The 27,872-nt window shown below is 47.9% G+C and overlaps 1 protein-coding gene across 1 annotated transcript in view; it reads right to left on the bottom strand.

Annotated features, from left to right (window-relative positions):
* Positions 1-27,872, bottom strand: part of LOC138301384 (E3 ubiquitin-protein ligase TRIM39-like) — a 167,593-nt gene that overhangs the window by 79,603 nt on the left and 60,118 nt on the right. The window contains exon 3 of the mRNA XM_069241819.1: positions 26,511-26,741. Within this exon, the coding sequence (XP_069097920.1) occupies positions 26,511-26,741 (231 nt within the window). The remainder of the gene's footprint in view (positions 1-26,510; positions 26,742-27,872) is intronic.

Here is a 27,872-nt window from a genome sequence, read left to right on the forward strand (position 1 = left end):
AGAGTGCGTCTGCACTGTGAGTGCTGCAGGAGACATGTATAAAGAGTGTGTCTGCGCTGTGAGTGCTGCAGGAGACATCTATAAAGCGTGTCTCTGTGCTGCGAGTGCTGCAGAAGACATGTATAAAGAGTGTCTGCGCTGTGAGTGCTGAAGACATGTATAAAGAGTGTGTCTGCGCTGTGAGTGCTGCAGGAGACATGTATAAAGAGTGTGTCTGCACTGTGAGTGCTGCAGGAGACATGTATAAAGACTCTCTGCGCTGTGAGTGCTGCAGGAGACATGTATAAAGAGTGTCTCTGCACTGGGAGTGCTGCAGACAGCATGTATAAAGAGTGTCTCTGCACTGTGAGTGCTGCAGGAGACATGTATAAAGAGTGTGTCTGCACTGTGAGTGTTGCAGAAGACATGTATAAAGAGTGTGTCTGCACTGTGAGTGCCGCAGGAGACATGTATAAAGAGTGACTCTGCACTGTGAGTGCTGCAGGAGACATGTATAAAGAGCGTGTCTGCGCTGTGAGTGCTGCAGAAGACATGTATAAAGAGTGTGCCTGCACTGTGAGTTCTGCAGGAGACACATATAAAGAGTATGTCTGCGCTGTGAGTGCTGCAGAAGACATGTATAAAGAGTGTCTCTGCACTGTGAGTGTTGCAGAAGATATGTATAAAGAGTGTCTCTGCACTGTGAGTGTTGCAGAAGACATGTATAAAGACTGTCTCTGCGCTGTGAGTGCTGCAGGAGACATGTATGAAGAGTGTCTCTGTGCTGCGAGTGCTGCAGAAGACATATATAAAGAGTGTCTCTGCGCTGTGAGTGCTGAAGACATGTATAAATAGTGTGTCTGTGCTGTGAGTGCTGCAGGAGACATGTATAAAGAGTGTGTCTGCACTGTGAGTGCTGCAGGTGACATGTATAAAGAGTGTGCTGCACTGTGTGTGCTACAGGAGACTTGTATAAAGAGTGTCTCTGTGCTGCGTGTGCTGCAGAAGACATGTATAAACACTATCTCTGCGCTGTGTGTGTTGCAGGAGACATGTATAAAGAGTGCCTCTGCACTGTGAGTGCTGCAGAAGACATGTATAAAGAGTGTGCCTGCACTGTGAGTTCTGCAGGAGACACATATAAAGAGTATGTCTGCGCTGTGAGTGCTGCAGAAGACATGTATAAAGAGTGTCTCTGCACTGTGAGTGTTGCAGAAGATGTGTATAAAGAGTGTCTCTGCACTGTGAGTGTTGCAGAAGACATGTAAAAAGACTGTCTCTGCGCTGTGAGTGCTGCAGGAGACATGTATGAAGAGTGTCTCTGTGCTGCGAGTGCTGCAGAAGACATATATAAAGAGTGTCTCTGCGCTGTGAGTGCTGAAGACATGTATAAATAGTGTGTCTGTGCTGTGAGTGCTGCAGGAGACATGTATAAAGAGTGTGTCTGCACTGTGAGTGCTGCAGGTGACGTATAAAGAGTGTGCTGCACTGTGTGTGCTACAGGAGACATGTATAAAGAGTGTCTCTGTGCTGCGTGTGCTGCAGAAGACATGTATAAACACTATCTCTGCGCTGTGTGTGTTGCAGGAGACATGTATAAAGAGTGCCTCTGCACTGTGAGTGCTGCAGAAGACATGTATAAAGAGTGTCTCTGCGCTGTGAGCGCTGCAGGAGACATGTATAAAGAGTGTGTCTGCGCTGTGAGTGCTGCAGAAGACATGTATAAAGACTGTCTCTGCGCTGTGAGTGCTGCAGGAGACATGTATAAAGAGTGTGTCTGTGCTGTGAGTGCTGCAGGAGACATCCATAAAGCGTGTCTCTGTGCTGCGAGTGCTGCAGGAGACATGTATAAAGAGTGTGTCTGCACTGTGAGTGCTGCAGGAGACATGTATAAAGACTCTGCGCTGTGAGTGCTGCAGGAGACATGTATAAAGAGTGTCTCTGTGCTGTGAGTGCTGCAGAAGACATGTATAAAGAGTGCGTCTGCACTGTGAGTGCTGCAGGAGACATGTATAAAGAGTGTGTCTGCGCTGTGAGTGTTGCAGGAGATATGTATAAAGAGTGTCTCTGTGCTGTGAGCGCTGCAGAAGACATGTATAAAGAGTGTCTCTGCACTGTGAGCGCTGCAGGAGACATGTATAAACAGTGCTTCTGCACTGTGAGCGCTGCAGAAGACATGTATAAAGAGTGTCTCTGTGCTGCGAGTGCTGCAGAAGACATATATAAAGAGTGTCTCTGCGCTGTGAGTGCTGAAGACATGTATAAAGAGTGTGTCTGTGCTGTGAGTGCTGCAGGAGACATGTATAAAGAGTGTGTCTGCACTGTGAGTGCTGCAGGTGACATGTATAAAGAGTGTGTCTGCACTGTGAGTGCTGCAGGAGACATGTATAAAGACTCTCTGCGCTGTGAGTGCTGCAGGAGACATGTATAAAGAGTGTCTCTGCACTGGGAGTGCTGCAGAAGACATGTATAAAGAGTGTCTCTGCACTGTGAGTGCTGCAGGAGATATGTATAAAGAGTGTGTCTGCACTGTGAGTGTTGCAGAAGACATGTATAAAGAGTGTGTCTGCACTGTGAGTGCCGCAGGAGACATGTATAAAGAGTGTCTCTGCACTGTGAGTGCTGCAGGAGACATGTATAAAGAGCGTGTCTGCGCTGTGAGTGCTGCAGAAGACATGTATAAAGAGTGCGTCTGCGCTGTGAGTGCCGCAGGAGACATGTATAAAGAGTGTGTCTGCGCTGTGAGTGCTGCAGGAGACATGTATGAAGAGTGTCTCTGTGCTGCGAGTGCTGTAAAAGACATATATAAAGAGTGTCTCTGCGCTGTGAGTGCTGAAGACATGTATAAATAGTGTGTCTGTGCTGTGAGTGCTGCAGGAGACATGTATAAAGAGTGTGTCTGCACTGTGAGTGCTGCAGGTGACATGTATAAAGAGTGTGCTGCACTGTGTGTGCTACAGGAGACATGTATGAAGAGTGTCTCTGTGCTGCGAGTGCTGTAAAAGACATATATAAAGAGTGTCTCTGCGCTGTGAGTGCTGAAGACATGTATAAATAGTGTGTCTGTGCTGTGAGTGCTGCAGGAGACATGTATAAAGAGTGTGTCTGCACTGTGAGTGCTGCAGGTGACATGTATAAAGAGTGTGCTGCACTGTGTGTGCTACAGGAGACATGTATAAAGAGTGTCTCTGTGCTGCGTGTGCTGCAGAAGACATGTATAAAGACTATCTCTGCGCTGTGAGTGCTGCAGAAGACATGTAAAAAGAGTGTCTCTGCGCTGTGAGCGCTGCAGGAGACATGTATAAAGAGTGTGTCTGCGCTGTGAGTGCTGCAGAAGACATGTATAAAGACTGTCTCTGCGCTGTGAGTGCTGCAGGAGACATGTATAAAGAGTGTGTCTGCGCTGTGAGTGCTGCAGGATACATCTATAAAGTGTGTCTCTGTGCTGCGAGTGCTGCAGGAGACATGTATAAAGAGTGTGTCTGCACTGTGAGTGCTGCAGGAGACATGTATAAAGACTCTGCGCTGTGAGTGCTGCAGGAGACATGTATAAAGAGTGTCTCTGTGCTGTGAGTGCTGCAGAAGACATGTATAAAGAGTGCGTCTGCACTGTGAGTGCTGCAGGAGACATGTATAAAGAGTGTGTCTGCGCTGTGAGTGCTGCAGGAGACATCTATAAAGCGTGTCTCTGTGCTGCGAGTGCTGCAGAAGACATGTATAAAGAGTGTCTGCGCTGTGAGTGCTGAAGACATGTATAAAGAGTGTGTCTGCGCTGTGAGTGCTGCAGGAGACATGTATAAAGAGTGTGTCTGCGCTGTGAGTGCTGCAGAAGACCTGTATAAAGACTGTCTCTGCGCTGTGAGTGCTGCAGGAGACATGTATAAAGAGTGTGGCTGCGCTGTGAGTGCTGCAGGAGACATCTATAAAGCGTGTCTCTGTGCTGCGAGTGCTGCAGTAGACATGTATAAAGAGTGCTGCGCTGTGAGTGCTGAAGACATGTATAAAGAGTGTGTCTGCGCTGTGAGTGCTGCAGGAGACATGTATAAAGAGTGTGTCTGCACTGTGAGTGCTGCAGGAGACATGTATAAAGACTCTCTGCGCTGTGAGTGCTGCAGGAGACATGTATAAAGAGTGTCTCTGCACTGGGAGTGCTGCAGAAGACATGTATAAAGAGTGTCTCTGCACTGTGAGTGCTGCAGGAGATATGTATAAAGAGTGTGTCTGCACTGTGAGTGTTGCAGAAGACATGTATAAAGAGTGTGTCTGCACTGTGAGTGCCGCAGGAGACATGTATAAAGAGTGTCTCTGCACTGTGAGTGCTGCAGGAGACATGTATAAAGAGCGTGTCTGCGCTGTGAGTGCTGCAGAAGACATGTATAAAGAGTGCGTCTGCGCTGTGAGTGCCGCAGGAGACATGTATAAAGAGTGTGTCTGCGCTGTGAGTGCTGCAGGAGACATGTATGAAGAGTGTCTCTGTGCTGCGAGTGCTGTAAAAGACATATATAAAGAGTGTCTCTGCGCTGTGAGTGCTGAAGACATGTATAAATAGTGTGTCTGTGCTGTGAGTGCTGCAGGAGACATGTATAAAGAGTGTGTCTGCACTGTGAGTGCTGCAGGTGACATGTATAAAGAGTGTGCTGCACTGTGTGTGCTACAGGAGACATGTATAAAGAGTGTCTCTGTGCTGCGTGTGCTGCAGAAGACATGTATAAAGACTATCTCTGCGCTGTGTGTGTTGCAGGAGACATGTATAAAGAGTGTCTCTGCGCTGTGAGTGCTGCAGAAGACATGTAAAAAGAGTGTCTCTGCGCTGTGAGCGCTGCAGGAGACATGTATAAAGAGTGTGTCTGCGCTGTGAGTGCTGCAGAAGACATGTATAAAGACTGTCTCTGCGCTGTGAGTGCTGCAGGAGACATGTATAAAGAGTGTGTCTGCGCTGTGAGTGCTGCAGGATACATCTATAAAGTGTGTCTCTGTGCTGCGAGTGCTGCAGGAGACATGTATAAAGAGTGTGTCTGCACTGTGAGTGCTGCAGGAGACATGTATAAAGACTCTGCGCTGTGAGTGCTGCAGGAGACATGTATAAAGAGTGTCTCTGTGCTGTGAGTGCTGCAGAAGACATGTATAAAGAGTGCGTCTGCACTGTGAGTGCTGCAGGAGACATGTATAAAGAGTGTGTCTGCGCTGTGAGTGCTGCAGGAGACATCTATAAAGCGTGTCTCTGTGCTGCGAGTGCTGCAGAAGACATGTATAAAGAGTGTCTGCGCTGTGAGTGCTGAAGACATGTATAAAGAGTGTGTCTGCGCTGTGCGTGCTGCAGGAGACATGTATAAAGAGTGTGTCTGCACTGTGAGTGCTGCAGGAGACATGTATAAAGACTCTCTGCGCTGTGAGTGCTGCAGGAGACATGTATAAAGAGTGTCTCTGCACTGGGAGTGCTGCAGACAGCATGTATAAAGAGTGTCTCTGCACTGTGAGTGCTGCAGGAGACATGTATAAAGAGTGTGTCTGCACTGTGAGTGTTGCAGAAGACATGTATAAAGAGTGTGTCTGCACTGTGAGTGCCGCAGGAGACATGTATAAAGAGTGTCTCTGCACTGTGAGTGCTGCAGGAGACATGTATAAAGAGCGTGTCTGCGCTGTGAGTGCTGCAGAAGACATGTATAAAGAGTGTGCCTGCACTGTGAGTTCTGCAGGAGACACATATAAAGAGTATGTCTGCGCTGTGAGTGCTGCAGAAGACATGTATAAAGAGTGTCTCTGCACTGTGAGTGTTGCAGAAGATATGTATAAAGAGTGTCTCTGCACTGTGAGTGTTGCAGAAGACATGTATAAAGACTGTCTCTGCGCTGTGAGTGCTGCAGGAGACATGTATGAAGAGTGTCTCTGTGCTGCGAGTGCTGCAGAAGACATATATAAAGAGTGTCTCTGCGCTGTGAGTGCTGAAGACATGTATAAATAGTGTGTCTGTGCTGTGAGTGCTGCAGGAGACATGTATAAAGAGTGTGCTGCACTGTGTGTGCTACAGGAGACATGTATAAAGAGTGTCTCTGTGCTGCGTGTGCTGCAGAAGACATGTATAAACACTATCTCTGCGCTGTGTGTGTTGCAGGAGACATGTATAAAGAGTGCCTCTGCACTGTGAGTGCTGCAGAAGACATGTATAAAGAGTGTCTCTGCGCTGTGAGCGCTGCAGGAGACATGTATAAAGAGTGTGTCTGCGCTGTGAGTGCTGCAGAAGACATGTATAAAGACTGTCTCTGCGCTGTGAGTGCTGCAGGAGACATGTATAAAGAGTGTGTCTGTGCTGTGAGTGCTGCAGGAGACATCTATAAAGCGTGTCTCTGTGCTGCGAGTGCTGCAGGAGACATGTATAAAGAGTGTGTCTGCACTGTGAGTGCTGCAGGAGACATGTATAAAGACTCTGCGCTGTGAGTGCTGCAGGAGACATGTATAAAGAGTGTCTCTGTGCTGTGAGTGCTGCAGAAGACATGTATAAAGAGTGCGTCTGCACTGTGAGTGCTGCAGGAGACATGTATAAAGAGTGTGTCTGCGCTGTGAGTGTTGCAGGAGATATGTATAAAGAGTGTCTCTGTGCTGTGAGCGCTGCAGAAGACATGTATAAAGAGTGTCTCTGCGCTGTGAGCGCTGCAGGAGACATGTATAAACAGTGCTTCTGCACTGTGAGCGCTGCAGAAGACATGTATAAAGAGTGTCTCTGTGCTGCGAGTGCTGCAGAAGACATATATAAAGAGTGTCTCTGCGCTGTGAGTGCCGAAGACATGTATAAAGAGTGTGTCTGTGCTGTGAGTGCTGCAGGAGACATGTATAAAGTGTGTGTCTGCACTGTGAGTGCTGCAGGTGACATGTATAAAGAGTGTGCTGCACTGTGTGTGCTACAGGAGACATGTATAAGGAGTGTCTCTGTGCTGCGTGTGCTGCAGAAGACATGTATAAAGACTATCTCTGCGCTGTGTGTGTTGCAGGAGACATGAATAAAGAGTGTCTCTGCACTGTGAGTGCTGCAGAAGACATGTATAAAGAGTGTCTCTGCGCTGTGAGCTCTGCAGGAGACATGTATAAAGAGTGTGTCTGCGCTGTGAGTGCTGCAGAAGACCTGTATAAAGACTGTCTCTGCGCTGTGAGTGCTGCAGGAGACATGTATAAAGAGTGTGTCTGCGCTGTGAGTGCTGCAGGAGACATCTATAAAGCGTGTCTCTGTGCTGCGAGTGCTGCAGAAGACATGTCTAAAGAGTGTCCCTGCGCTGCGAGTGCTGAAGACATGTATAAAGAGTGTGTCTGCTCTGTGAGTGCTGCAGGAGACATGTATAAAGAGTGTCTCTGCGCTGTGAGTGTTGCAGAAGACATGTATAAAGACTGTCTCTGTGCTGCAAGTGCTGCAGAAGACATGTATAAAGAGTGCGTCTACGCTGGGAGTGCTGCAGAAGACATGTATAAAGAGTGTCTCTGCACTGTGAGTGCTGCAGAAGACATGTATAAAGAGTGTGCCTGCACTGTGAGTTCTGCAGGAGACACATATAAAGAGTATGTCTGCGCTGTGAGTGCTGCAGAAGACATGAATAAAGAGTGTCTCTGCACTGTGAGTGCTGCAGGAGACATGTATAAAGAGTCTCTCTGCACTGTGAGTGTTGCAGAAGACATGTATAAAGACTGTCTCTGCGCTGTGAGTGCTGCAGAAGACATGTATGAAGAGTGTCTGCGCTGTGAGTGCTGAAGACATGTATAAAGAGTGTCTCTGCACTGTGAGAGCTGCAGGAGACATGTATAAAGAGTGTCTCTGTGCTGTGAGCGCTGAAGAAGACATGTATAAAGAGTGTCTCTGCGCTGTGAGCGCTGAAGGAGACATGTATAAACAGTGCTTCTGCACTGTGAGCGCTGCAGAAGACATGTATAAAGAGTGTGTCTGCACTGTGAGTGTTGAAGAAGACATGTATAAAGAGTGTGTCTGCACTGTGAGCACTGCAGAAGACACGTATAAAGAGTGTGTCTGCGCTGTGAGTGCTGCAGAAGACATGTATAAAGAGTGTGTCTGCTCTGTGCGTTTTGCAGGAGATATGTATAAAGAGTGTCTCTGCACTGTGAGTGCTGCAGAAAACATGTATAAAGAGTGTATCTGCGCTGTGAGTGCTGCAGAAGACATGTATAAAGAGTGTCTCTGCACTGTGAGTGCTGCAGGAGACATGTATAAAGAGTGTGTCTGCGCTGTGAGCGTTGCAGAAGACATGTATAAAGAGTGTCTCTGCGCTATGAGTGCCGCAGAAGACATGTATAAAGAGTGTCTCTGCACTGTGAGTGCTGCAGAAGACATGTATAAAGAGTGTGTCTGTACTGTGAGTGCTGCAGAACACATGTATAAAGAGTGTGTCTGCTCTGTGAGTGTTGCAGAAGACATGTATAAAGAGTGTGTCTGCGCCGTGAGCGCTGCAGAAGACATGTATAAAGAGTGTCTCTGCGCTGTGAGTGCTGCAGGAGACATGTATAAAGAGTGTCTCTGCACTGGGAGTGCTGCAGACAGCATGTATAAAGAGTGTCTCTGCACTGTGAGTGCTGCAGGAGACATGTATAAAGAGTGTGTCTGCACTGTGAGTGTTGCAGAAGACATGTATAAAGAGTGTGTCTGCACTGTGAGTGCCGCAGGAGACATGTATAAAGAGTGACTCTGCACTGTGAGTGCTGCAGGAGACATGTATAAAGAGCGTGTCTGCGCTGTGAGTGCTGCAGAAGACATGTATAAAGAGTGTGCCTGCACTGTGAGTTCTGCAGGAGACACATATAAAGAGTATGTCTGCGCTGTGAGTGCTGCAGAAGACATGTATAAAGAGTGTCTCTGCACTGTGAGTGTTGCAGAAGATATGTATAAAGAGTGTCTCTGCACTGTGAGTGTTGCAGAAGACATGTATAAAGACTGTCTCTGCGCTGTGAGTGCTGCAGGAGACATGTATGAAGAGTGTCTCTGTGCTGCGAGTGCTGCAGAAGACATATATAAAGAGTGTCTCTGCGCTGTGAGTGCTGAAGACATGTATAAATAGTGTGTCTGTGCTGTGAGTGCTGCAGGAGACATGTATAAAGAGTGTGTCTGCACTGTGAGTGCTGCAGGTGACATGTATAAAGAGTGTGCTGCACTGTGTGTGCTACAGGAGACATGTATAAAGAGTGTCTCTGTGCTGCGTGTGCTGCAGAAGACATGTATAAACACTATCTCTGCGCTGTGTGTGTTGCAGGAGACATGTATAAAGAGTGCCTCTGCACTGTGAGTGCTGCAGAAGACATGTATAAAGAGTGTGCCTGCACTGTGAGTTCTGCAGGAGACACATATAAAGAGTATGTCTGCGCTGTGAGTGCTGCAGAAGACATGTATAAAGAGTGTCTCTGCACTGTGAGTGTGAGAAACTGGGGCTGATTGCAGAGGCCCCCTAACTTTTTGCCCCCATTTTCCACTTTATGCTGGTGTTTTCCTGACTCTGATGGTGCCCTGGGTACTGCTAACCAGTCCCAGGGCCTGTGCTCTGTGTAAAATGGATATGCAAATTAGGCTAATTATAATTGGCTAAGTTAACCTACCTATAAGTCCCTAGTATATGGTAGGGCATGTAGGTTTAGGGACCACAGCATAGGTGGTGCACACCTAGGTGCATTGCTGAGGTGCCCAGTGTCATTTTAAAAGCAAGCCTGCCTTGCTGGCTGCTTTTAAATTAAAGTTATATGCAAATTCGACTTTGGAATTAAAGGTACTTCCAAAGTCTTAAACTACCTTATTTTTACATATAAGTCACCCCTAAGGTGTGCCCTATGTGCCCCTAGGGCTGGGTGCCATGTAACTATAAGCAGGGACTTTATAAAAATAGATTTATAAGCCCTGGTGAGGTAAAAACAGCCAAATTCGTTTTTCCCTCATTGAAGTAAATGGCCTTCATAGGCTAGAATGGGCAGACTTTATTTAAAATTTTAAAGTCTCCTTAAGTGTTACATACCAAGAATTTGGTATCAAATTGATTGTTATAATAAATCCCACAACTTCCAGTTGTTGGATTTAATATAACTAGTGCAGGTAAAAAGTTTAGACTTTACCTAAAAAGTTGCCAATTTCAGCTCTGCATTGTTTTTGCTGCTGTGCTCTGATTGGCCAGCCTGCAGCAGCTTCTGCCAGGCTACTTTAATGAGGTGTGAAGTGGCCTGACTTCACACAAAGGAATGTGCTTGGGGGAGAGAATCTCCCCTCAGCAGATGGTGAGGCAGGAAGGGGGAGGGCTGCCAAACTGGTCTTCAAAGGCAGAGAAGGACATCTGAAGCACCCAGCAACACCCCCACATCCTGCAACCCCAGACAGCTAGGTGCCCCCTTGATTAGATTAGGAGAGGGCAGGAGAGGGGTGTGTTTATGATTTTTAGCCACACCAGTGGGTGGGCTCAGCCAGATCTCTCCTCCAAAAATCAGATTCATCCATTTTGGATTTTTAGAGACTGTTGCCTTCTGGGATGGATTTTTGCCACACTTCCCAGGAAGTGGTCATCACAGGGGGACGACCCTGTCCCTGATTGGAGAACCAGGGCCCCCCTGCTTTTCACCCAGGAGCAAGGATAAAACTGGCAGACCTGCACCCACGCCTCAGATCCCCACCAAATTTCAAGAAGAAAGAACTACAAGAAGAAGAAGGACTGCCCTGCTGGACCCCTGGCCTGCACCTGGACCCTGCACTCAGAAAGACTGCACCAGCTGCACACTTGGGCTTCACCACAAGAAGGACTTTGCCTGGCTTCCACTGGTTCAAGGAGGGACTCCCTGTTTGCTACAGGTGAAAAATTGCTAACCAGAGTCCCCTGCACCAACTCCTGAAAAAGTGACCAGCTGACCACTGCCCAGTGGCCAAAAAGGAGTTTGCGCCAGGTGCACTCTGGGAGTTGAAGTCCGCACTTCCCAAGGACCATCACAGAACTTCTGGACCCTTGGGGTGAGCTGTGGACCCCAAAAGAACCTTAAAAGAACATCTGGGTGAAGCCCCAGAAGTTTGGAAAAGATTGGAGAAATTTTAGAAAAAAGCTCCATAAAGTGACCGACTCGACGCGGAAATTCTAGCCGGCTTGCCTCAACCGCGACCCGGCCTGACTTCGTGGTTCGTCCCGGTCAAGAAAAACATCCGAAAAAGAGACTAAGTCCGAACGTAAAAAGTTGACCGGGACCTTCCAGCCATCGTATCCGAGAAGGGCTCCACGGACGTCGGATCAAGATCCAGGTTTACCCCGGTCGAAGGATTTTCATCTCGAAAAAACGACTAAGTCCGAAGGTAGAAATCACCACCGAGGAAACCGACTTCGCGTATCCGGACAAGGGCTCCAGGAGGTCGGATCCAACTGGCAGGTTCGTCCCGGTGAAGAAAAACTTCAAAATAAAGACTAAGTCAGAAGGTAACTTTTTGACCGAGGCCTCCCGCGACTTGTAGCCGAGCAGGGCTCCATCGCGGTCGGCCTGAAAGTTTGACTTTGCCCCGGTCCTGGTGCAACCAGATGACCCGATTGGCGCTTTTTGTTTCTAAGCGCTAGAAAATAATAATACTTTAAAAATTCATATCTCCGGTTCCCCTGAACCGATTTTAATCGTTTTTGTGTCATTTTAAAGATAAAAATATAAGCTATTTTTATAAACTGGTTTTGGATTTTTAAACTGTTTCCTGTGTTTTATTTAATTACTGTTGTGTGATATTTGAATGCTTTACACTTTGTCTCCTAAGTTAAGCCTTGACGCTCGATGCCAAGCTACCAAGGGTAGAGCTGGGATTAATTTACTGAGACCTAACTGTACTTTTGTGGAGGTTTGTGGCTTGTTGCTAGGTGTAGGTACCTACCTGCCCTACCAATAACCCATTTTCCAACAGTGAGTGTTGCAGAAGATGTGTATAAAGAGTGTCTCTGCACTGTGAGTGTTGCAGAAGACATGTAAAAAGACTGTCTCTGCGCTGTGAGTGCTGCAGGAGACATGTATGAAGAGTGTCTCTGTGCTGCGAGTGCTGCAGAAGACATATATAAAGAGTGTCTCTGCGCTGTGAGTGCTGAAGACATGTATAAATAGTGTGTCTGTGCTGTGAGTGCTGCAGGAGACATGTATAAAGAGTGTGTCTGCACTGTGAGTGCTGCAGGTGACGTATAAAGAGTGTGCTGCACTGTGTGTGCTACAGGAGACATGTATAAAGAGTGTCTCTGTGCTGCGTGTGCTGCAGAAGACATGTATAAACACTATCTCTGCGCTGTGTGTGTTGCAGGAGACATGTATAAAGAGTGCCTCTGCACTGTGAGTGCTGCAGAAGACATGTATAAAGAGTGTCTCTGCGCTGTGAGCGCTGCAGGAGACATGTATAAAGAGTGTGTCTGCGCTGTGAGTGCTGCAGAAGACATGTATAAAGACTGTCTCTGCGCTGTGAGTGCTGCAGGAGACATGTATAAAGAGTGTGTCTGTGCTGTGAGTGCTGCAGGAGACATCCATAAAGCGTGTCTCTGTGCTGCGAGTGCTGCAGGAGACATGTATAAAGAGTGTGTCTGCACTGTGAGTGCTGCAGGAGACATGTATAAAGACTCTGCGCTGTGAGTGCTGCAGGAGACATGTATAAAGAGTGTCTCTGTGCTGTGAGTGCTGCAGAAGACATGTATAAAGAGTGCGTCTGCACTGTGAGTGCTGCAGGAGACATGTATAAAGAGTGTGTCTGCGCTGTGAGTGTTGCAGGAGATATGTATAAAGAGTGTCTCTGTGCTGTGAGCGCTGCAGAAGACATGTATAAAGAGTGTCTCTGCACTGTGAGCGCTGCAGGAGACATGTATAAACAGTGCTTCTGCACTGTGAGCGCTGCAGAAGACATGTATAAAGAGTGTCTCTGTGCTGCGAGTGCTGCAGAAGACATATATAAAGAGTGTCTCTGCGCTGTGAGTGCTGAAGACATGTATAAAGAGTGTGTCTGTGCTGTGAGTGCTGCAGGAGACATGTATAAAGAGTGTGTCTGCACTGTGAGTGCTGCAGGTGACATGTATAAAGAGTGTGTCTGCACTGTGAGTGCTGCAGGAGACATGTATAAAGACTCTCTGCGCTGTGAGTGCTGCAGGAGACATGTATAAAGAGTGTCTCTGCACTGGGAGTGCTGCAGAAGACATGTATAAAGAGTGTCTCTGCACTGTGAGTGCTGCAGGAGATATGTATAAAGAGTGTGTCTGCACTGTGAGTGTTGCAGAAGACATGTATAAAGAGTGTGTCTGCACTGTGAGTGCCGCAGGAGACATGTATAAAGAGTGTCTCTGCACTGTGAGTGCTGCAGGAGACATGTATAAAGAGCGTGTCTGCGCTGTGAGTGCTGCAGAAGACATGTATAAAGAGTGCGTCTGCGCTGTGAGTGCCGCAGGAGACATGTATAAAGAGTGTGTCTGCGCTGTGAGTGCTGCAGGAGACATGTATGAAGAGTGTCTCTGTGCTGCGAGTGCTGTAAAAGACATATATAAAGAGTGTCTCTGCGCTGTGAGTGCTGAAGACATGTATAAATAGTGTGTCTGTGCTGTGAGTGCTGCAGGAGACATGTATAAAGAGTGTGTCTGCACTGTGAGTGCTGCAGGTGACATGTATAAAGAGTGTGCTGCACTGTGTGTGCTACAGGAGACATGTATGAAGAGTGTCTCTGTGCTGCGAGTGCTGTAAAAGACATATATAAAGAGTGTCTCTGCGCTGTGAGTGCTGAAGACATGTATAAATAGTGTGTCTGTGCTGTGAGTGCTGCAGGAGACATGTATAAAGAGTGTGTCTGCACTGTGAGTGCTGCAGGTGACATGTATAAAGAGTGTGCTGCACTGTGTGTGCTACAGGAGACATGTATAAAGAGTGTCTCTGTGCTGCGTGTGCTGCAGAAGACATGTATAAAGACTATCTCTGCGCTGTGAGTGCTGCAGAAGACATGTAAAAAGAGTGTCTCTGCGCTGTGAGCGCTGCAGGAGACATGTATAAAGAGTGTGTCTGCGCTGTGAGTGCTGCAGAAGACATGTATAAAGACTGTCTCTGCGCTGTGAGTGCTGCAGGAGACATGTATAAAGAGTGTGTCTGCGCTGTGAGTGCTGCAGGATACATCTATAAAGTGTGTCTCTGTGCTGCGAGTGCTGCAGGAGACATGTATAAAGAGTGTGTCTGCACTGTGAGTGCTGCAGGAGACATGTATAAAGACTCTGCGCTGTGAGTGCTGCAGGAGACATGTATAAAGAGTGTCTCTGTGCTGTGAGTGCTGCAGAAGACATGTATAAAGAGTGCGTCTGCACTGTGAGTGCTGCAGGAGACATGTATAAAGAGTGTGTCTGCGCTGTGAGTGCTGCAGGAGACATCTATAAAGCGTGTCTCTGTGCTGCGAGTGCTGCAGAAGACATGTATAAAGAGTGTCTGCGCTGTGAGTGCTGAAGACATGTATAAAGAGTGTGTCTGCGCTGTGAGTGCTGCAGGAGACATGTATAAAGAGTGTGTCTGCGCTGTGAGTGCTGCAGAAGACCTGTATAAAGACTGTCTCTGCGCTGTGAGTGCTGCAGGAGACATGTATAAAGAGTGTGGCTGCGCTGTGAGTGCTGCAGGAGACATCTATAAAGCGTGTCTCTGTGCTGCGAGTGCTGCAGTAGACATGTATAAAGAGTGCTGCGCTGTGAGTGCTGAAGACATGTATAAAGAGTGTGTCTGCGCTGTGAGTGCTGCAGGAGACATGTATAAAGAGTGTGTCTGCACTGTGAGTGCTGCAGGAGACATGTATAAAGACTCTCTGCGCTGTGAGTGCTGCAGGAGACATGTATAAAGAGTGTCTCTGCACTGGGAGTGCTGCAGAAGACATGTATAAAGAGTGTCTCTGCACTGTGAGTGCTGCAGGAGATATGTATAAAGAGTGTGTCTGCACTGTGAGTGTTGCAGAAGACATGTATAAAGAGTGTGTCTGCACTGTGAGTGCCGCAGGAGACATGTATAAAGAGTGTCTCTGCACTGTGAGTGCTGCAGGAGACATGTATAAAGAGCGTGTCTGCGCTGTGAGTGCTGCAGAAGACATGTATAAAGAGTGCGTCTGCGCTGTGAGTGCCGCAGGAGACATGTATAAAGAGTGTGTCTGCGCTGTGAGTGCTGCAGGAGACATGTATGAAGAGTGTCTCTGTGCTGCGAGTGCTGTAAAAGACATATATAAAGAGTGTCTCTGCGCTGTGAGTGCTGAAGACATGTATAAATAGTGTGTCTGTGCTGTGAGTGCTGCAGGAGACATGTATAAAGAGTGTGTCTGCACTGTGAGTGCTGCAGGTGACATGTATAAAGAGTGTGCTGCACTGTGTGTGCTACAGGAGACATGTATAAAGAGTGTCTCTGTGCTGCGTGTGCTGCAGAAGACATGTATAAAGACTATCTCTGCGCTGTGTGTGTTGCAGGAGACATGTATAAAGAGTGTCTCTGCGCTGTGAGTGCTGCAGAAGACATGTAAAAAGAGTGTCTCTGCGCTGTGAGCGCTGCAGGAGACATGTATAAAGAGTGTGTCTGCGCTGTGAGTGCTGCAGAAGACATGTATAAAGACTGTCTCTGCGCTGTGAGTGCTGCAGGAGACATGTATAAAGAGTGTGTCTGCGCTGTGAGTGCTGCAGGATACATCTATAAAGTGTGTCTCTGTGCTGCGAGTGCTGCAGGAGACATGTATAAAGAGTGTGTCTGCACTGTGAGTGCTGCAGGAGACATGTATAAAGACTCTGCGCTGTGAGTGCTGCAGGAGACATGTATAAAGAGTGTCTCTGTGCTGTGAGTGCTGCAGAAGACATGTATAAAGAGTGCGTCTGCACTGTGAGTGCTGCAGGAGACATGTATAAAGAGTGTGTCTGCGCTGTGAGTGCTGCAGGAGACATCTATAAAGCGTGTCTCTGTGCTGCGAGTGCTGCAGAAGACATGTATAAAGAGTGTCTGCGCTGTGAGTGCTGAAGACATGTATAAAGAGTGTGTCTGCGCTGTGCGTGCTGCAGGAGACATGTATAAAGAGTGTGTCTGCACTGTGAGTGCTGCAGGAGACATGTATAAAGACTCTCTGCGCTGTGAGTGCTGCAGGAGACATGTATAAAGAGTGTCTCTGCACTGGGAGTGCTGCAGACAGCATGTATAAAGAGTGTCTCTGCACTGTGAGTGCTGCAGGAGACATGTATAAAGAGTGTGTCTGCACTGTGAGTGTTGCAGAAGACATGTATAAAGAGTGTGTCTGCACTGTGAGTGCCGCAGGAGACATGTATAAAGAGTGTCTCTGCACTGTGAGTGCTGCAGGAGACATGTATAAAGAGCGTGTCTGCGCTGTGAGTGCTGCAGAAGACATGTATAAAGAGTGTGCCTGCACTGTGAGTTCTGCAGGAGACACATATAAAGAGTATGTCTGCGCTGTGAGTGCTGCAGAAGACATGTATAAAGAGTGTCTCTGCACTGTGAGTGTTGCAGAAGATATGTATAAAGAGTGTCTCTGCACTGTGAGTGTTGCAGAAGACATGTATAAAGACTGTCTCTGCGCTGTGAGTGCTGCAGGAGACATGTATGAAGAGTGTCTCTGTGCTGCGAGTGCTGCAGAAGACATATATAAAGAGTGTCTCTGCGCTGTGAGTGCTGAAGACATGTATAAATAGTGTGTCTGTGCTGTGAGTGCTGCAGGAGACATGTATAAAGAGTGTGCTGCACTGTGTGTGCTACAGGAGACATGTATAAAGAGTGTCTCTGTGCTGCGTGTGCTGCAGAAGACATGTATAAACACTATCTCTGCGCTGTGTGTGTTGCAGGAGACATGTATAAAGAGTGCCTCTGCACTGTGAGTGCTGCAGAAGACATGTATAAAGAGTGTCTCTGCGCTGTGAGCGCTGCAGGAGACATGTATAAAGAGTGTGTCTGCGCTGTGAGTGCTGCAGAAGACATGTATAAAGACTGTCTCTGCGCTGTGAGTGCTGCAGGAGACATGTATAAAGAGTGTGTCTGTGCTGTGAGTGCTGCAGGAGACATCTATAAAGCGTGTCTCTGTGCTGCGAGTGCTGCAGGAGACATGTATAAAGAGTGTGTCTGCACTGTGAGTGCTGCAGGAGACATGTATAAAGACTCTGCGCTGTGAGTGCTGCAGGAGACATGTATAAAGAGTGTCTCTGTGCTGTGAGTGCTGCAGAAGACATGTATAAAGAGTGCGTCTGCACTGTGAGTGCTGCAGGAGACATGTATAAAGAGTGTGTCTGCGCTGTGAGTGTTGCAGGAGATATGTATAAAGAGTGTCTCTGTGCTGTGAGCGCTGCAGAAGACATGTATAAAGAGTGTCTCTGCGCTGTGAGCGCTGCAGGAGACATGTATAAACAGTGCTTCTGCACTGTGAGCGCTGCAGAAGACATGTATAAAGAGTGTCTCTGTGCTGCGAGTGCTGCAGAAGACATATATAAAGAGTGTCTCTGCGCTGTGAGTGCCGAAGACATGTATAAAGAGTGTGTCTGTGCTGTGAGTGCTGCAGGAGACATGTATAAAGTGTGTGTCTGCACTGTGAGTGCTGCAGGTGACATGTATAAAGAGTGTGCTGCACTGTGTGTGCTACAGGAGACATGTATAAGGAGTGTCTCTGTGCTGCGTGTGCTGCAGAAGACATGTATAAAGACTATCTCTGCGCTGTGTGTGTTGCAGGAGACATGAATAAAGAGTGTCTCTGCACTGTGAGTGCTGCAGAAGACATGTATAAAGAGTGTCTCTGCGCTGTGAGCTCTGCAGGAGACATGTATAAAGAGTGTGTCTGCGCTGTGAGTGCTGCAGAAGACCTGTATAAAGACTGTCTCTGCGCTGTGAGTGCTGCAGGAGACATGTATAAAGAGTGTGTCTGCGCTGTGAGTGCTGCAGGAGACATCTATAAAGCGTGTCTCTGTGCTGCGAGTGCTGCAGAAGACATGTCTAAAGAGTGTCCCTGCGCTGCGAGTGCTGAAGACATGTATAAAGAGTGTGTCTGCTCTGTGAGTGCTGCAGGAGACATGTATAAAGAGTGTCTCTGCGCTGTGAGTGTTGCAGAAGACATGTATAAAGACTGTCTCTGTGCTGCAAGTGCTGCAGAAGACATGTATAAAGAGTGCGTCTACGCTGGGAGTGCTGCAGAAGACATGTATAAAGAGTGTCTCTGCACTGTGAGTGCTGCAGAAGACATGTATAAAGAGTGTGCCTGCACTGTGAGTTCTGCAGGAGACACATATAAAGAGTATGTCTGCGCTGTGAGTGCTGCAGAAGACATGAATAAAGAGTGTCTCTGCACTGTGAGTGCTGCAGGAGACATGTATAAAGAGTCTCTCTGCACTGTGAGTGTTGCAGAAGACATGTATAAAGACTGTCTCTGCGCTGTGAGTGCTGCAGAAGACATGTATGAAGAGTGTCTGCGCTGTGAGTGCTGAAGACATGTATAAAGAGTGTCTCTGCACTGTGAGAGCTGCAGGAGACATGTATAAAGAGTGTCTCTGTGCTGTGAGCGCTGAAGAAGACATGTATAAAGAGTGTCTCTGCGCTGTGAGCGCTGAAGGAGACATGTATAAACAGTGCTTCTGCACTGTGAGCGCTGCAGAAGACATGTATAAAGAGTGTGTCTGCACTGTGAGTGTTGAAGAAGACATGTATAAAGAGTGTGTCTGCACTGTGAGCACTGCAGAAGACACGTATAAAGAGTGTGTCTGCGCTGTGAGTGCTGCAGAAGACATGTATAAAGAGTGTGTCTGCTCTGTGCGTTTTGCAGGAGATATGTATAAAGAGTGTCTCTGCACTGTGAGTGCTGCAGAAAACATGTATAAAGAGTGTATCTGCGCTGTGAGTGCTGCAGAAGACATGTATAAAGAGTGTCTCTGCACTGTGAGTGCTGCAGGAGACATGTATAAAGAGTGTGTCTGCGCTGTGAGCGTTGCAGAAGACATGTATAAAGAGTGTCTCTGCGCTATGAGTGCCGCAGAAGACATGTATAAAGAGTGTCTCTGCACTGTGAGTGCTGCAGAAGACATGTATAAAGAGTGTGTCTGTACTGTGAGTGCTGCAGAACACATGTATAAAGAGTGTGTCTGCTCTGTGAGTGTTGCAGAAGACATGTATAAAGAGTGTGTCTGCGCCGTGAGCGCTGCAGAAGACATGTATAAAGAGTGTCTCTGCGCTGTGAGTGCTGCAGGAGACATGTATAAAGAGTGTCTCTGCACTGTGAGTGCTGAAGACATGTATAAAGAGTGTGTCTGCGCTGTGAGTGCTGCAGGAGACATGTATAAAGAGTGTGTCTGCACTGTGAGTGCTGCAGGAGACATGTATAAAGACTCTCTGCGCTGTGAGTGCTGCAGGAGACATGTATAAAGAGTGTCTCTGCACTGGGACTGCTGCAGAAGACATGTATAAAGAGTGTCTCTGCACTGTGAGTGCTGCAGGAGACATGTATAAAGAGTGTGTCTGCACTGTGAGTGTTGTAGAAGACATGTATAAAGAGTGTGTCTGCACTGTGAGTGCCGCAGGAGACATGTATAAAGAGTGTCTCTGCACTGTGAGTGCTGCAGGAGACATGTATAAAGAGCGTGTCTGCGCTGTGAGTGCTGCAGAAGACATGTATAAAGAGTGCGTCTGCGCTGTGAGTGTCGCAGGAGACATGTATAAAGAGTGTGTCTGCGCTGTGAGTGCTGCAGGAGACATGTATGAAGAGTGTCTCTGTGCTGCGAGTGCTGCAGAAGACATATATAAAGAGTGTCTCTGCGCTGTGAGTGCTGAAGACATGTATAAATAGTGTGTCTGTGCTGTGAGTGCTGCAGGAGACATGTATAAAGAGTGTGTCTGCACTGTGAGTGCTGCAGGTGACATGTATAAAGAGTGTGCTGCACTGTGTGTGCTACAGGAGACATGTATAAAGAGTGTCTCTGTGCTGCGTGTGCTGCAGAAGACATGTATAAAGACTATCTCTGCGCTGTGTGTGTTGCAGGAGACATGTATAAAGAGTGTCTCTGCGCTGTGAGTGCTGCAGAAGACATGTATAAAGAGTGTCTCTGCGCTGTGAGCGCTGCAGGAGACATGTATAAAGAGTGTGTCTGCGCTGTGAGTGCTGCAGAAGACATGTATAAAGACTGTCTCTGCGCTGTGAGTGCTGCAGGAGACATGTATAAAGAGTGTGTCTGCGCTGTGAGTGCTGCAGGATACATCTATAAAGCGTGTCTCTGTGCTGCGAGGGCTGCAGGAGACATGTATAAAGAGTGTGTCTGCACTGTGAGTGCTGCAGGAGACATGTATAAAGACTGCGCTGTGAGTGCTGCAGGAGACATGTATAAAGAGTGTCTCTGTGCTGTGAGTGCTGCAGAAGACATGTATAAAGAGTGCGTCTGCACTGTGAGTGCTGCAGGAGACATGTATAAAGAGTGTGTCTGCGCTGTGAGTGTTGCAGGAGATATGTATAAAGAGTGTCTCTGCACTGTGAGTGCTGCAGGAGACATGTATAAAGAGTGTGTCTGCACTGTGAATGCTGTAGGAGACATGTATAAAGAGTGTCTCTGTGCTGCAGGTACTGCAGGAGACATGTATAAAGAGTGTGTCTGCGCTGTGAGTGTTGTAGAAGACATGTATAAAGAGTGTGTCTGCGCTGTGAGTCTGGCAGAAGACATGTATAAAGAGTGTCTCTGCGCTGTGAGTGCCGCAGAAGACATGTATAAAGAGTGTCTCTGCGCTGTGAGTGCTGCAGAAGACATGTCTAAAGAGTGTCCCTGCGCTGCGAGTGCTGCAGGAGACATGTATAAAGAGTGTGTCTGCACTGTGAGTGCTGCAGAAGACATGTATAAAGAGTGTCTCTGCGCTGTGAGTGTTGCAGAAGACATGTATAAAGACTGTCTCTCTGCTTCAAGTGCTGCAGAAGACATGTATAAAGAGTGCGTCTACGCTGTGAGTGCTGCAGAAGACATGTATAAAGAGTGTGTCTGCGCTGTGAGTGCTGCAGAAGACATGTATAAAGAGTGTGCCTGCACTGTGAGTTCTGCAGGAGACACATATAGAGTATGTCTGCGCTGTGAGTGCTGCAGAAGACATGAATAAAGAGTGTCTCTGCACTGTGAGTGTTGCAGAAGATATGTATAAAGAGTCTCTCTGCACTGTGAGTGTTGCAGAAGACATGTATAAAGACTGTCTCTGCGCTGTGAGTGCTGCAGAAGACATGTATGAAGAGTGTCTGCGCTGTGAGTGCTGAAGACATGTATAAAGAGTGTCTCTGCACTGTGAGAGCTGCAGGAGACATGTATAAAGAGTGTCTCTGTGCTGTGAGCGCTGCAGAAGACATGTATAAAGAGTGTCTCTGCGCTGTGAGCGCTGAAGGAGACATGTATAAACAGTGCTTCTGCACTGTGAGCGCTGCAGAAGACATGTATAAAGAGTGTGTCTGCACTGTGAGTGTTGAAGAAGACATTTATAAAGAGTGTGTCTGCGCTGTGAGTGCTGCAGAAGACATGTATAAAGAGTGTCTCTGCACTGTGAGTGCTGCAGGAGACATGTATAAAGAGCGTGTCTGCGCTGTGAGTGCTGCAGAAGACATGTATAAAGAGTGCGTCTGCGCTCTGAGTGCCGCAGGAGACATGTATAAAGAGTGTGTCTTCGCTGTGAGTGCTGCAGGAGACATGTATAAAGAGTGTCTCTGTGCTGCGAGTGCTGCAGAAGACATATATAAAGAGTGTCTCTGCGCTGTGAGTGCTGAAGACATGTATAAAGAGTGTGTCTGTGCTGTGAGTGCTGCAGGAGACATGTATAAAGAGTGTGTCTGCACTGTGAGTGCTGCAGGTGACATGTATAAAGAGTGTGCTGCACTGTGTGTGCTACAGGAGACATGTATAAAGAGTGTCTCTGTGCTGCATGTGCTGCAGAAGACATGTATAAAGACTATCTCTGCGCTGTGTGTGTTGCAGGAGACATGTATAAAGAGTGTCTCTGCACTGTGAGTGCTGCAGAAGACATGTATAAAGAGTGTCTCTGCGCTGTGAGCGCTGCAGGAGACATGTATAAAGAGTGTGTCTGCGCTGTGAGTGCTGCAGGAGACATGTATAAAGAGTGTGTCTGCACTGTGAGTGCTGCAGGAGACATCTATAAAGCGTGTCTCTGTGCTGCGAGTTCTGCAGGAGACATGTATAAAGAGTGTCTGCGCTGTGAGTGCTGAAGACATGTATAAAGAGTGTGTCTGCGCTGTGAGTGCTGCAGGAGACATGTATAAAGAATGTGTCTGCACTGTGAGTGCTGCAGGAGACATGTATAAAGACTCTCTGCGCTGTGAGTGCTGCAGGAGACATGTATAAAGAGTGTCTCTGTGCTGTGAGTGCTGCAGAAGACATGTATAAAGAGTGTGTCTGCACTGTGAGTGCTGCAGAAGACATCTATAAAGAGTGTGTCTGCACTGTGAGTGCTGCAGGAGACATGTATAAAGAGTGTCTCTGCACTGTGAGTGCTGCAGAAGACATGTATAAAGAGTGTCTCTGCACTGTGAGTGCTGCAGGAGACATGTTTAAAGAGTGTGTCTGCACTGTGAGTGTTGCAGAAGACATGTATAAAGAGTGTGTCTGCACTGTGAGTGCCGCAGGAGACATGTATAAAGAGTGTGTCTGCACTGTGAGTGTTGCAGAAGACATGTATAAAGAGTGTGTCTGCGCTGTGAGTGCTGCAGAAGACATGTATAAAGAGTGTGTCTGCGCTGTGAGTTCTGCAGAAGACATGCATAAAGAGTGTGTCTGCACTGTGAGTGCCGCAGAAGACATGTATAAAGAGTGTGTCTGCACTGTGAGTGCTGCAGAAGACATGTATAAAGAGTGTGTCTACGCTGTGAGTTCAGCAGGAGACATGTACTGAGAGTGTGTCTGCGCTGTGAGTGCTGCAGAAGACATGTATAAAGAGTGTGTCTGCGCTGTGAGTGCTGTAGAAGACATGTATAAAGAGTGTGTCTGCACTGTGGGTGCTGCAGAAGACATGTATAAAGAGTGCGCCTGCGCTGTGAGTGCTGCAGAAGACATGTATAAAGAGTGTCTCTGCACTGTGAGTGCTGAAGAAGACGTGTAAAGAGTGTGTCAGCACTGTGAGCGTTGCAGAAGACATGTATAAAGAGTATCTCTGCACTGTGAGTGCTGCAGAAGACGTATAAAGTGCGTGTCTGCGCTGTGAGTGCAGCAGGAGACGTATAAAAAGTGCGTCTGCGCTGTGAGTGCTGCAGAAGACATGTATAAAGAGTGCGTCTGCGCTGTGAGTGCTGCAGAAGACATGTATAAAGAGTGTGTCTGCTCTGTGCGTGTTGCAGGAGATACGTATAAAGAGTGTCTCTGCACTGTGAGTGCTGCAGAAGACATGTATAAAGACTGTCTCTGCGCTGCAAGTGCTGCAGAAGACATGTATAAAGAGTGTGTCTGCACTGTGAGTGCCGCAGAAGCCATGTATAAAGAGTGTGTCTGCACTGTGAGTGCCACAGAAGACATGTATAAAGAGTGTCTCTGCGCTGTGAGTGTCGCAGAAGACATGTGTAAAGAGTGTGTCTGCGGTGTGAGTGCTGCAGAAGACATGTATAAAGAGTGTCTCTGCACTGTGAACGCTGCAGAAGACATGTATAAAGAGTGTGTCTGCGCTGTGAGTGCTGCAGAAGACATGTATAAAGAGTGTGTCTGCTCTGTGCGTGTTGCAGGAGATACGTATAAAGAGTGTCTCCGCACTGTGAGTGCTGCAGAAGACATGTAAAAAGAGTGTCTCTGCGCTGTGAGTGCTGCAGGAGACATGTATAAAGAGTGTGTCTGCGCTGTGAGCGTTGCAGAAGACATGTATAAAGAGTGTCCCTGCTCTGTGAGTGTTGCAGAAGACATGTATAAAGAGTGTCTCTGCTCTGTGAGTGTTGCTGAGTACATGTATAAAGATTGTCTCTGCGCTGTGAGTGTTGCAGGAGACATGTATAAAGAGTGAGTCTGCGCTGTTAGTGCTGCAGAAGACATGTATAAAGAGTGCGTCTGCGCTGTGAGTGCTGCAGAAGACATGTATAAAGAGTGTGTCTGCGCTGTGAGTGCCGCAGAAGACATGTATAAAGAGTGTCTCTGCACTGTGAGTGCCGCAGAAGCCTTGTATAAAGAGTGTCTCTGCGCTGTGAGTGTTGCAGAAGACATGTGTAAAGAGTGTGTCTGCGGTGTGAGTGCTGCAGAAGACATGTATAAAGAGTGTCTCTGCACTTTGAGCACTGTAGAAGACGTATAAAGAGTGTGTCTGCGCTGTGAGTGCTGCAGAAGACATGTATAAAGAGTGTGTCTGCTCTGTGCGTGTTGCAGGAGATATGTATAAAGAGTGTCTCTGCACTGTGAGTGCTGCAGAAGACATGTATAAAGAGTGTATCTGCGCTGTGAGTGCTGCAGAAGACATGTATAAAGAGTGTCTCTGCGCTGTGAGTGCTGCAGGAGACATGTATAAAGAGTGTGTCTGCGCTGTGAGCGTTGCAGAAGACATGTATAAAGAGTGTCTCTGCGCTATGAGTGCCGCAGAAGACATGTATAAAGAGTGTCTCTGCACTGTGAGTGCTGCAGAAGACATGTATAAAGAGTGTGTCTGTACTGTGAGTGCTGCAGAACACATGTATAAAGAGTGTGTCTGCTCTGTGAGTGTTGCAGAAGACATGTATAAAGAGTGTGTCTGTGCTGCGTGTGCTGCAGAAGACATGTATAAAGACTATCTCTGCGCTGTGTGTGTTGCAGGAGACATGTATAAAGAGTGTCTCTGCGCTGTGAGTGCCACAGAAGACATGTATAAAGAGTGTGTCTGCGCTGTGAGCGCTGCAGAAGACATGTATAAAAAGTGTGTCTGCGCCGTGAGCACTGCAGAAGACATGTATAAAGAGTGTGTCTGTGCTGTGAGTGTCACTGGGGACATGTATAGAGAGTGTGTCTGCTCTGTGAGCGCTGCAGGAGACATGTGTAAAGAGTGTGTCTGTGCCGTGAGCACTGCAGAAGACATGTATAAAGAGTGTGTCTGCGCCGTGAGTGCCGCAGAAGACATGTAGAAAGAGTGTCTCTGCACTGTGATTGTTGCAGGAGACATGTATAAAGAGTGTCTCTGCACTGTGAGTGCTGCAGAAGACATGTATAGTGTGTCTGCACTGTGAGCGCTGCAGAAGACATGTATAAAGAGTGTGTCTGTGCTGTGATTGTCACAGGAGACATGTATAAAGAGTGTGTCTGCACTGTGAGCGCTGCAGAAGACATGTATAAAGAGTGTGTCTGTGCTGTGAGTGTCACAGGAGACATGTATAAAGTGTGTCTGCACTGTGAGTGCTGCAGAAGACATGTATAAAGAGTGTCTCTGCACTGTGAGTGCTGCAGGAGACATGTATAAAGAGTGTGTCTGCGCTGTGAGTGCTGCAGAAGACATGTATAAAGAGTGTCTCGGCGCTGTGAATGCTGCAGAAGACATGTATAAAGAGTGTGTCTGCACTGTGAGTGCTGCAGGAGACATGTATAAAGAGAGTCTCTGTGCTGTGAGTGCTGCAGAAGACATATATAAAGAGTGCCTCTGCGCTGTGACTGCTGCAGAAGACATGTATAAAGAGTGTCTCTGCGCTGTGAGTGCTGCAGGAGACGTATAAAGAGTGTCTCTGTGCTGTGAGTGTTACAGAAGACATGTATAAAGTGCGTCTCTGCGCTGTGAGCGCTGCAGAAGACACGTATAAAGAGTGTGTCTGCACTGTGAGTGCTGCAGAAGACATGTATGTAGAGTGTCTCTGTGCTGTGAGTGTTGCAGAAGACATGTATAAAGAGTGTCTCCGTGCTGTGAGTGCTGCAGAAGACATGTATAAAGAGTGTGTCTGCGCTGTGAGTGCTGCAGTAGACATGTATAAAGAGTGTCTCTGCACAATAAGTGTTGCAGGTGTGGATTAGGGTGAGCGTGTAGCGTTTCTGTTGTGCTTTAACCTAAGGGGAAATAATTTTATATCTGTTGTGTGTCAGTGCAGCCCAAGAAGGATGAGGGAAAGACCCTGCCAAACAAGAAAGTAGGTTATGGGTCTATTAAAGCCCTTTGAAGCTGACCAGACTCTTCTGAGAGGAAGGAGGGAGACAGGTGCCACGTAGAAGAGCCCGCCCACTGTAGGAAGTCATATTAAACTCCATTGTCTGTATATTGTTTGGGGCTCACAGCTCAAAAGTGCACACTGAATATAATCCATCTGTATGTTTTGGGCGGATGTCCGAGTGCATGGGGGCATTGTGCACTCAACCGTTCAGGAGATCATGGGCCTTATTACAACTTTGGAGGAGGTGTTAATCCGTCCCAAAAGTGACGGTAAAGTGACGGATATACCACCAGCCGTATTACGAGTCCATTATATCCTATGAAACTCGTAATACGGCTGGTGGTATATCCGTCACTTTACCGTCACTTTTGGGACGGATTAACACCTCCTCCAAAGTTGTAATAAGGCCCCATGTGTGTTACCCTCACACATTTAACCCGGCACGCAAAGTATGAATATTTCTTCTCATCCTTGTAATTATCAAACTGTGTGTCACCTTCAGGAGTTCCCACGCCGGCTCCTCACACTTGGCTTCTATCTCCGTTATCAGGGCTTTGAGAGAGGTGATTTGATTGGACATTTTGATGATATTTGCATTTTCTACCATGGTAATTTGTTTCTCCATCTCCTCCAGTTTTCTGAGCAGGGTTTGCTCATTTTCTTTCAGCAGCTGCCGCAGCTTTTCAAACTCAGATTCAATTTTCTGCTTCTCAGTTCTTAACTTGTCCTGTCAGAAGCAAAGAAAATCTGGTTAGTTATTAGGAAGCTTCCCACAAGCGCTGCCATCCCTTGGGTGGGAGTCTTGGGGGGCTGAGGTTCTTTCAAACTACAGGACACTAAGGGGGTCATTATGACCTCGGCGGTCTTTTTGCAAGACCGCCGAGGTACCGCCGTGCTGAAGACTGCCAGTGGTGGCGGTCTTCCGCTCGGCCTATTATGACCGTTGGCTGCTCTCCGTCCTTGTTCCGACGGAGAGCCGCCAACAGCCATACTGGCGGGAGGCGGGGAAGTGGAGGTTGCTCCACCTCCACCGCCACGCCAACAGAACACCGCCCAGCGAATCACGACCTGTGATTCACCGTGGCGGTGTTCTGTTGGCGGTGTGGTGTCGGCGGAGCTGCCCACATGGCACCTGTCCCCTCCCAGAGGATCGTCGGACCAGGTAAGTCGATCGTCCGTGAGGGGAGAGGGGGTGTTGTGTGTTGTGTGGGTGCATGGGGGTGTGCGTCTGTGTATGTAGAGGGGGTGTGTGAGTGCGTGTATGCCTGCGGGTATGTCTGTACGGATGTATGCGTGTATGTGTGAATGTGGGTGTGCGTGTATGACTGTGTGTGTGGATGTAGGCATGTATGTTGGCGTGTGTGCGTGTAGGTATGTAAGCATGTAGGTGGTGCCTGGGTGCGTGTCGTGTCGGTATGGGTGAAGTGATGTTGGGGGTCGGGGTGGGGAGGGGGGCCCTGCCACCCTTTGGGGGGTGGTAGGGGTGGTGGGGGGGTATGTGAAGGAGTCGGGTTAGGGGTGGGGGAGACCCCTATCAGTGCCAGGGAAGGAATTCCCTGGCACTGATAGTGCTTACCGCCATGGTGGTTCAGACCGCTGGAAAACCGCGGCGGCAAGCCGGGTCAAAATACCACCGGTGGTATAGTGACGGACGCCGGGCTGGAGACCCAGGTCTCCAGCCCGGCGGGCGGAACGGAGAACCGGCGGATGACCATGGCGGTAACCGCCATGGTCATAATACAAAAAAAAAGACCGCCAGCCTGTTGGCGGTCTCACCGCCGGTTCTCCGCCTTCCGCCAGGGTCGTAATGACCCCCTAACCCTCTTTTCATGATTTCTGAATGGCAGTCTCTCCAAGA

Source organism: Pleurodeles waltl, chromosome 6 (assembly GCF_031143425.1).
Source record: "Pleurodeles waltl isolate 20211129_DDA chromosome 6, aPleWal1.hap1.20221129, whole genome shotgun sequence".
Taxonomy (NCBI): domain Eukaryota; kingdom Metazoa; phylum Chordata; class Amphibia; order Caudata; family Salamandridae; genus Pleurodeles; species Pleurodeles waltl.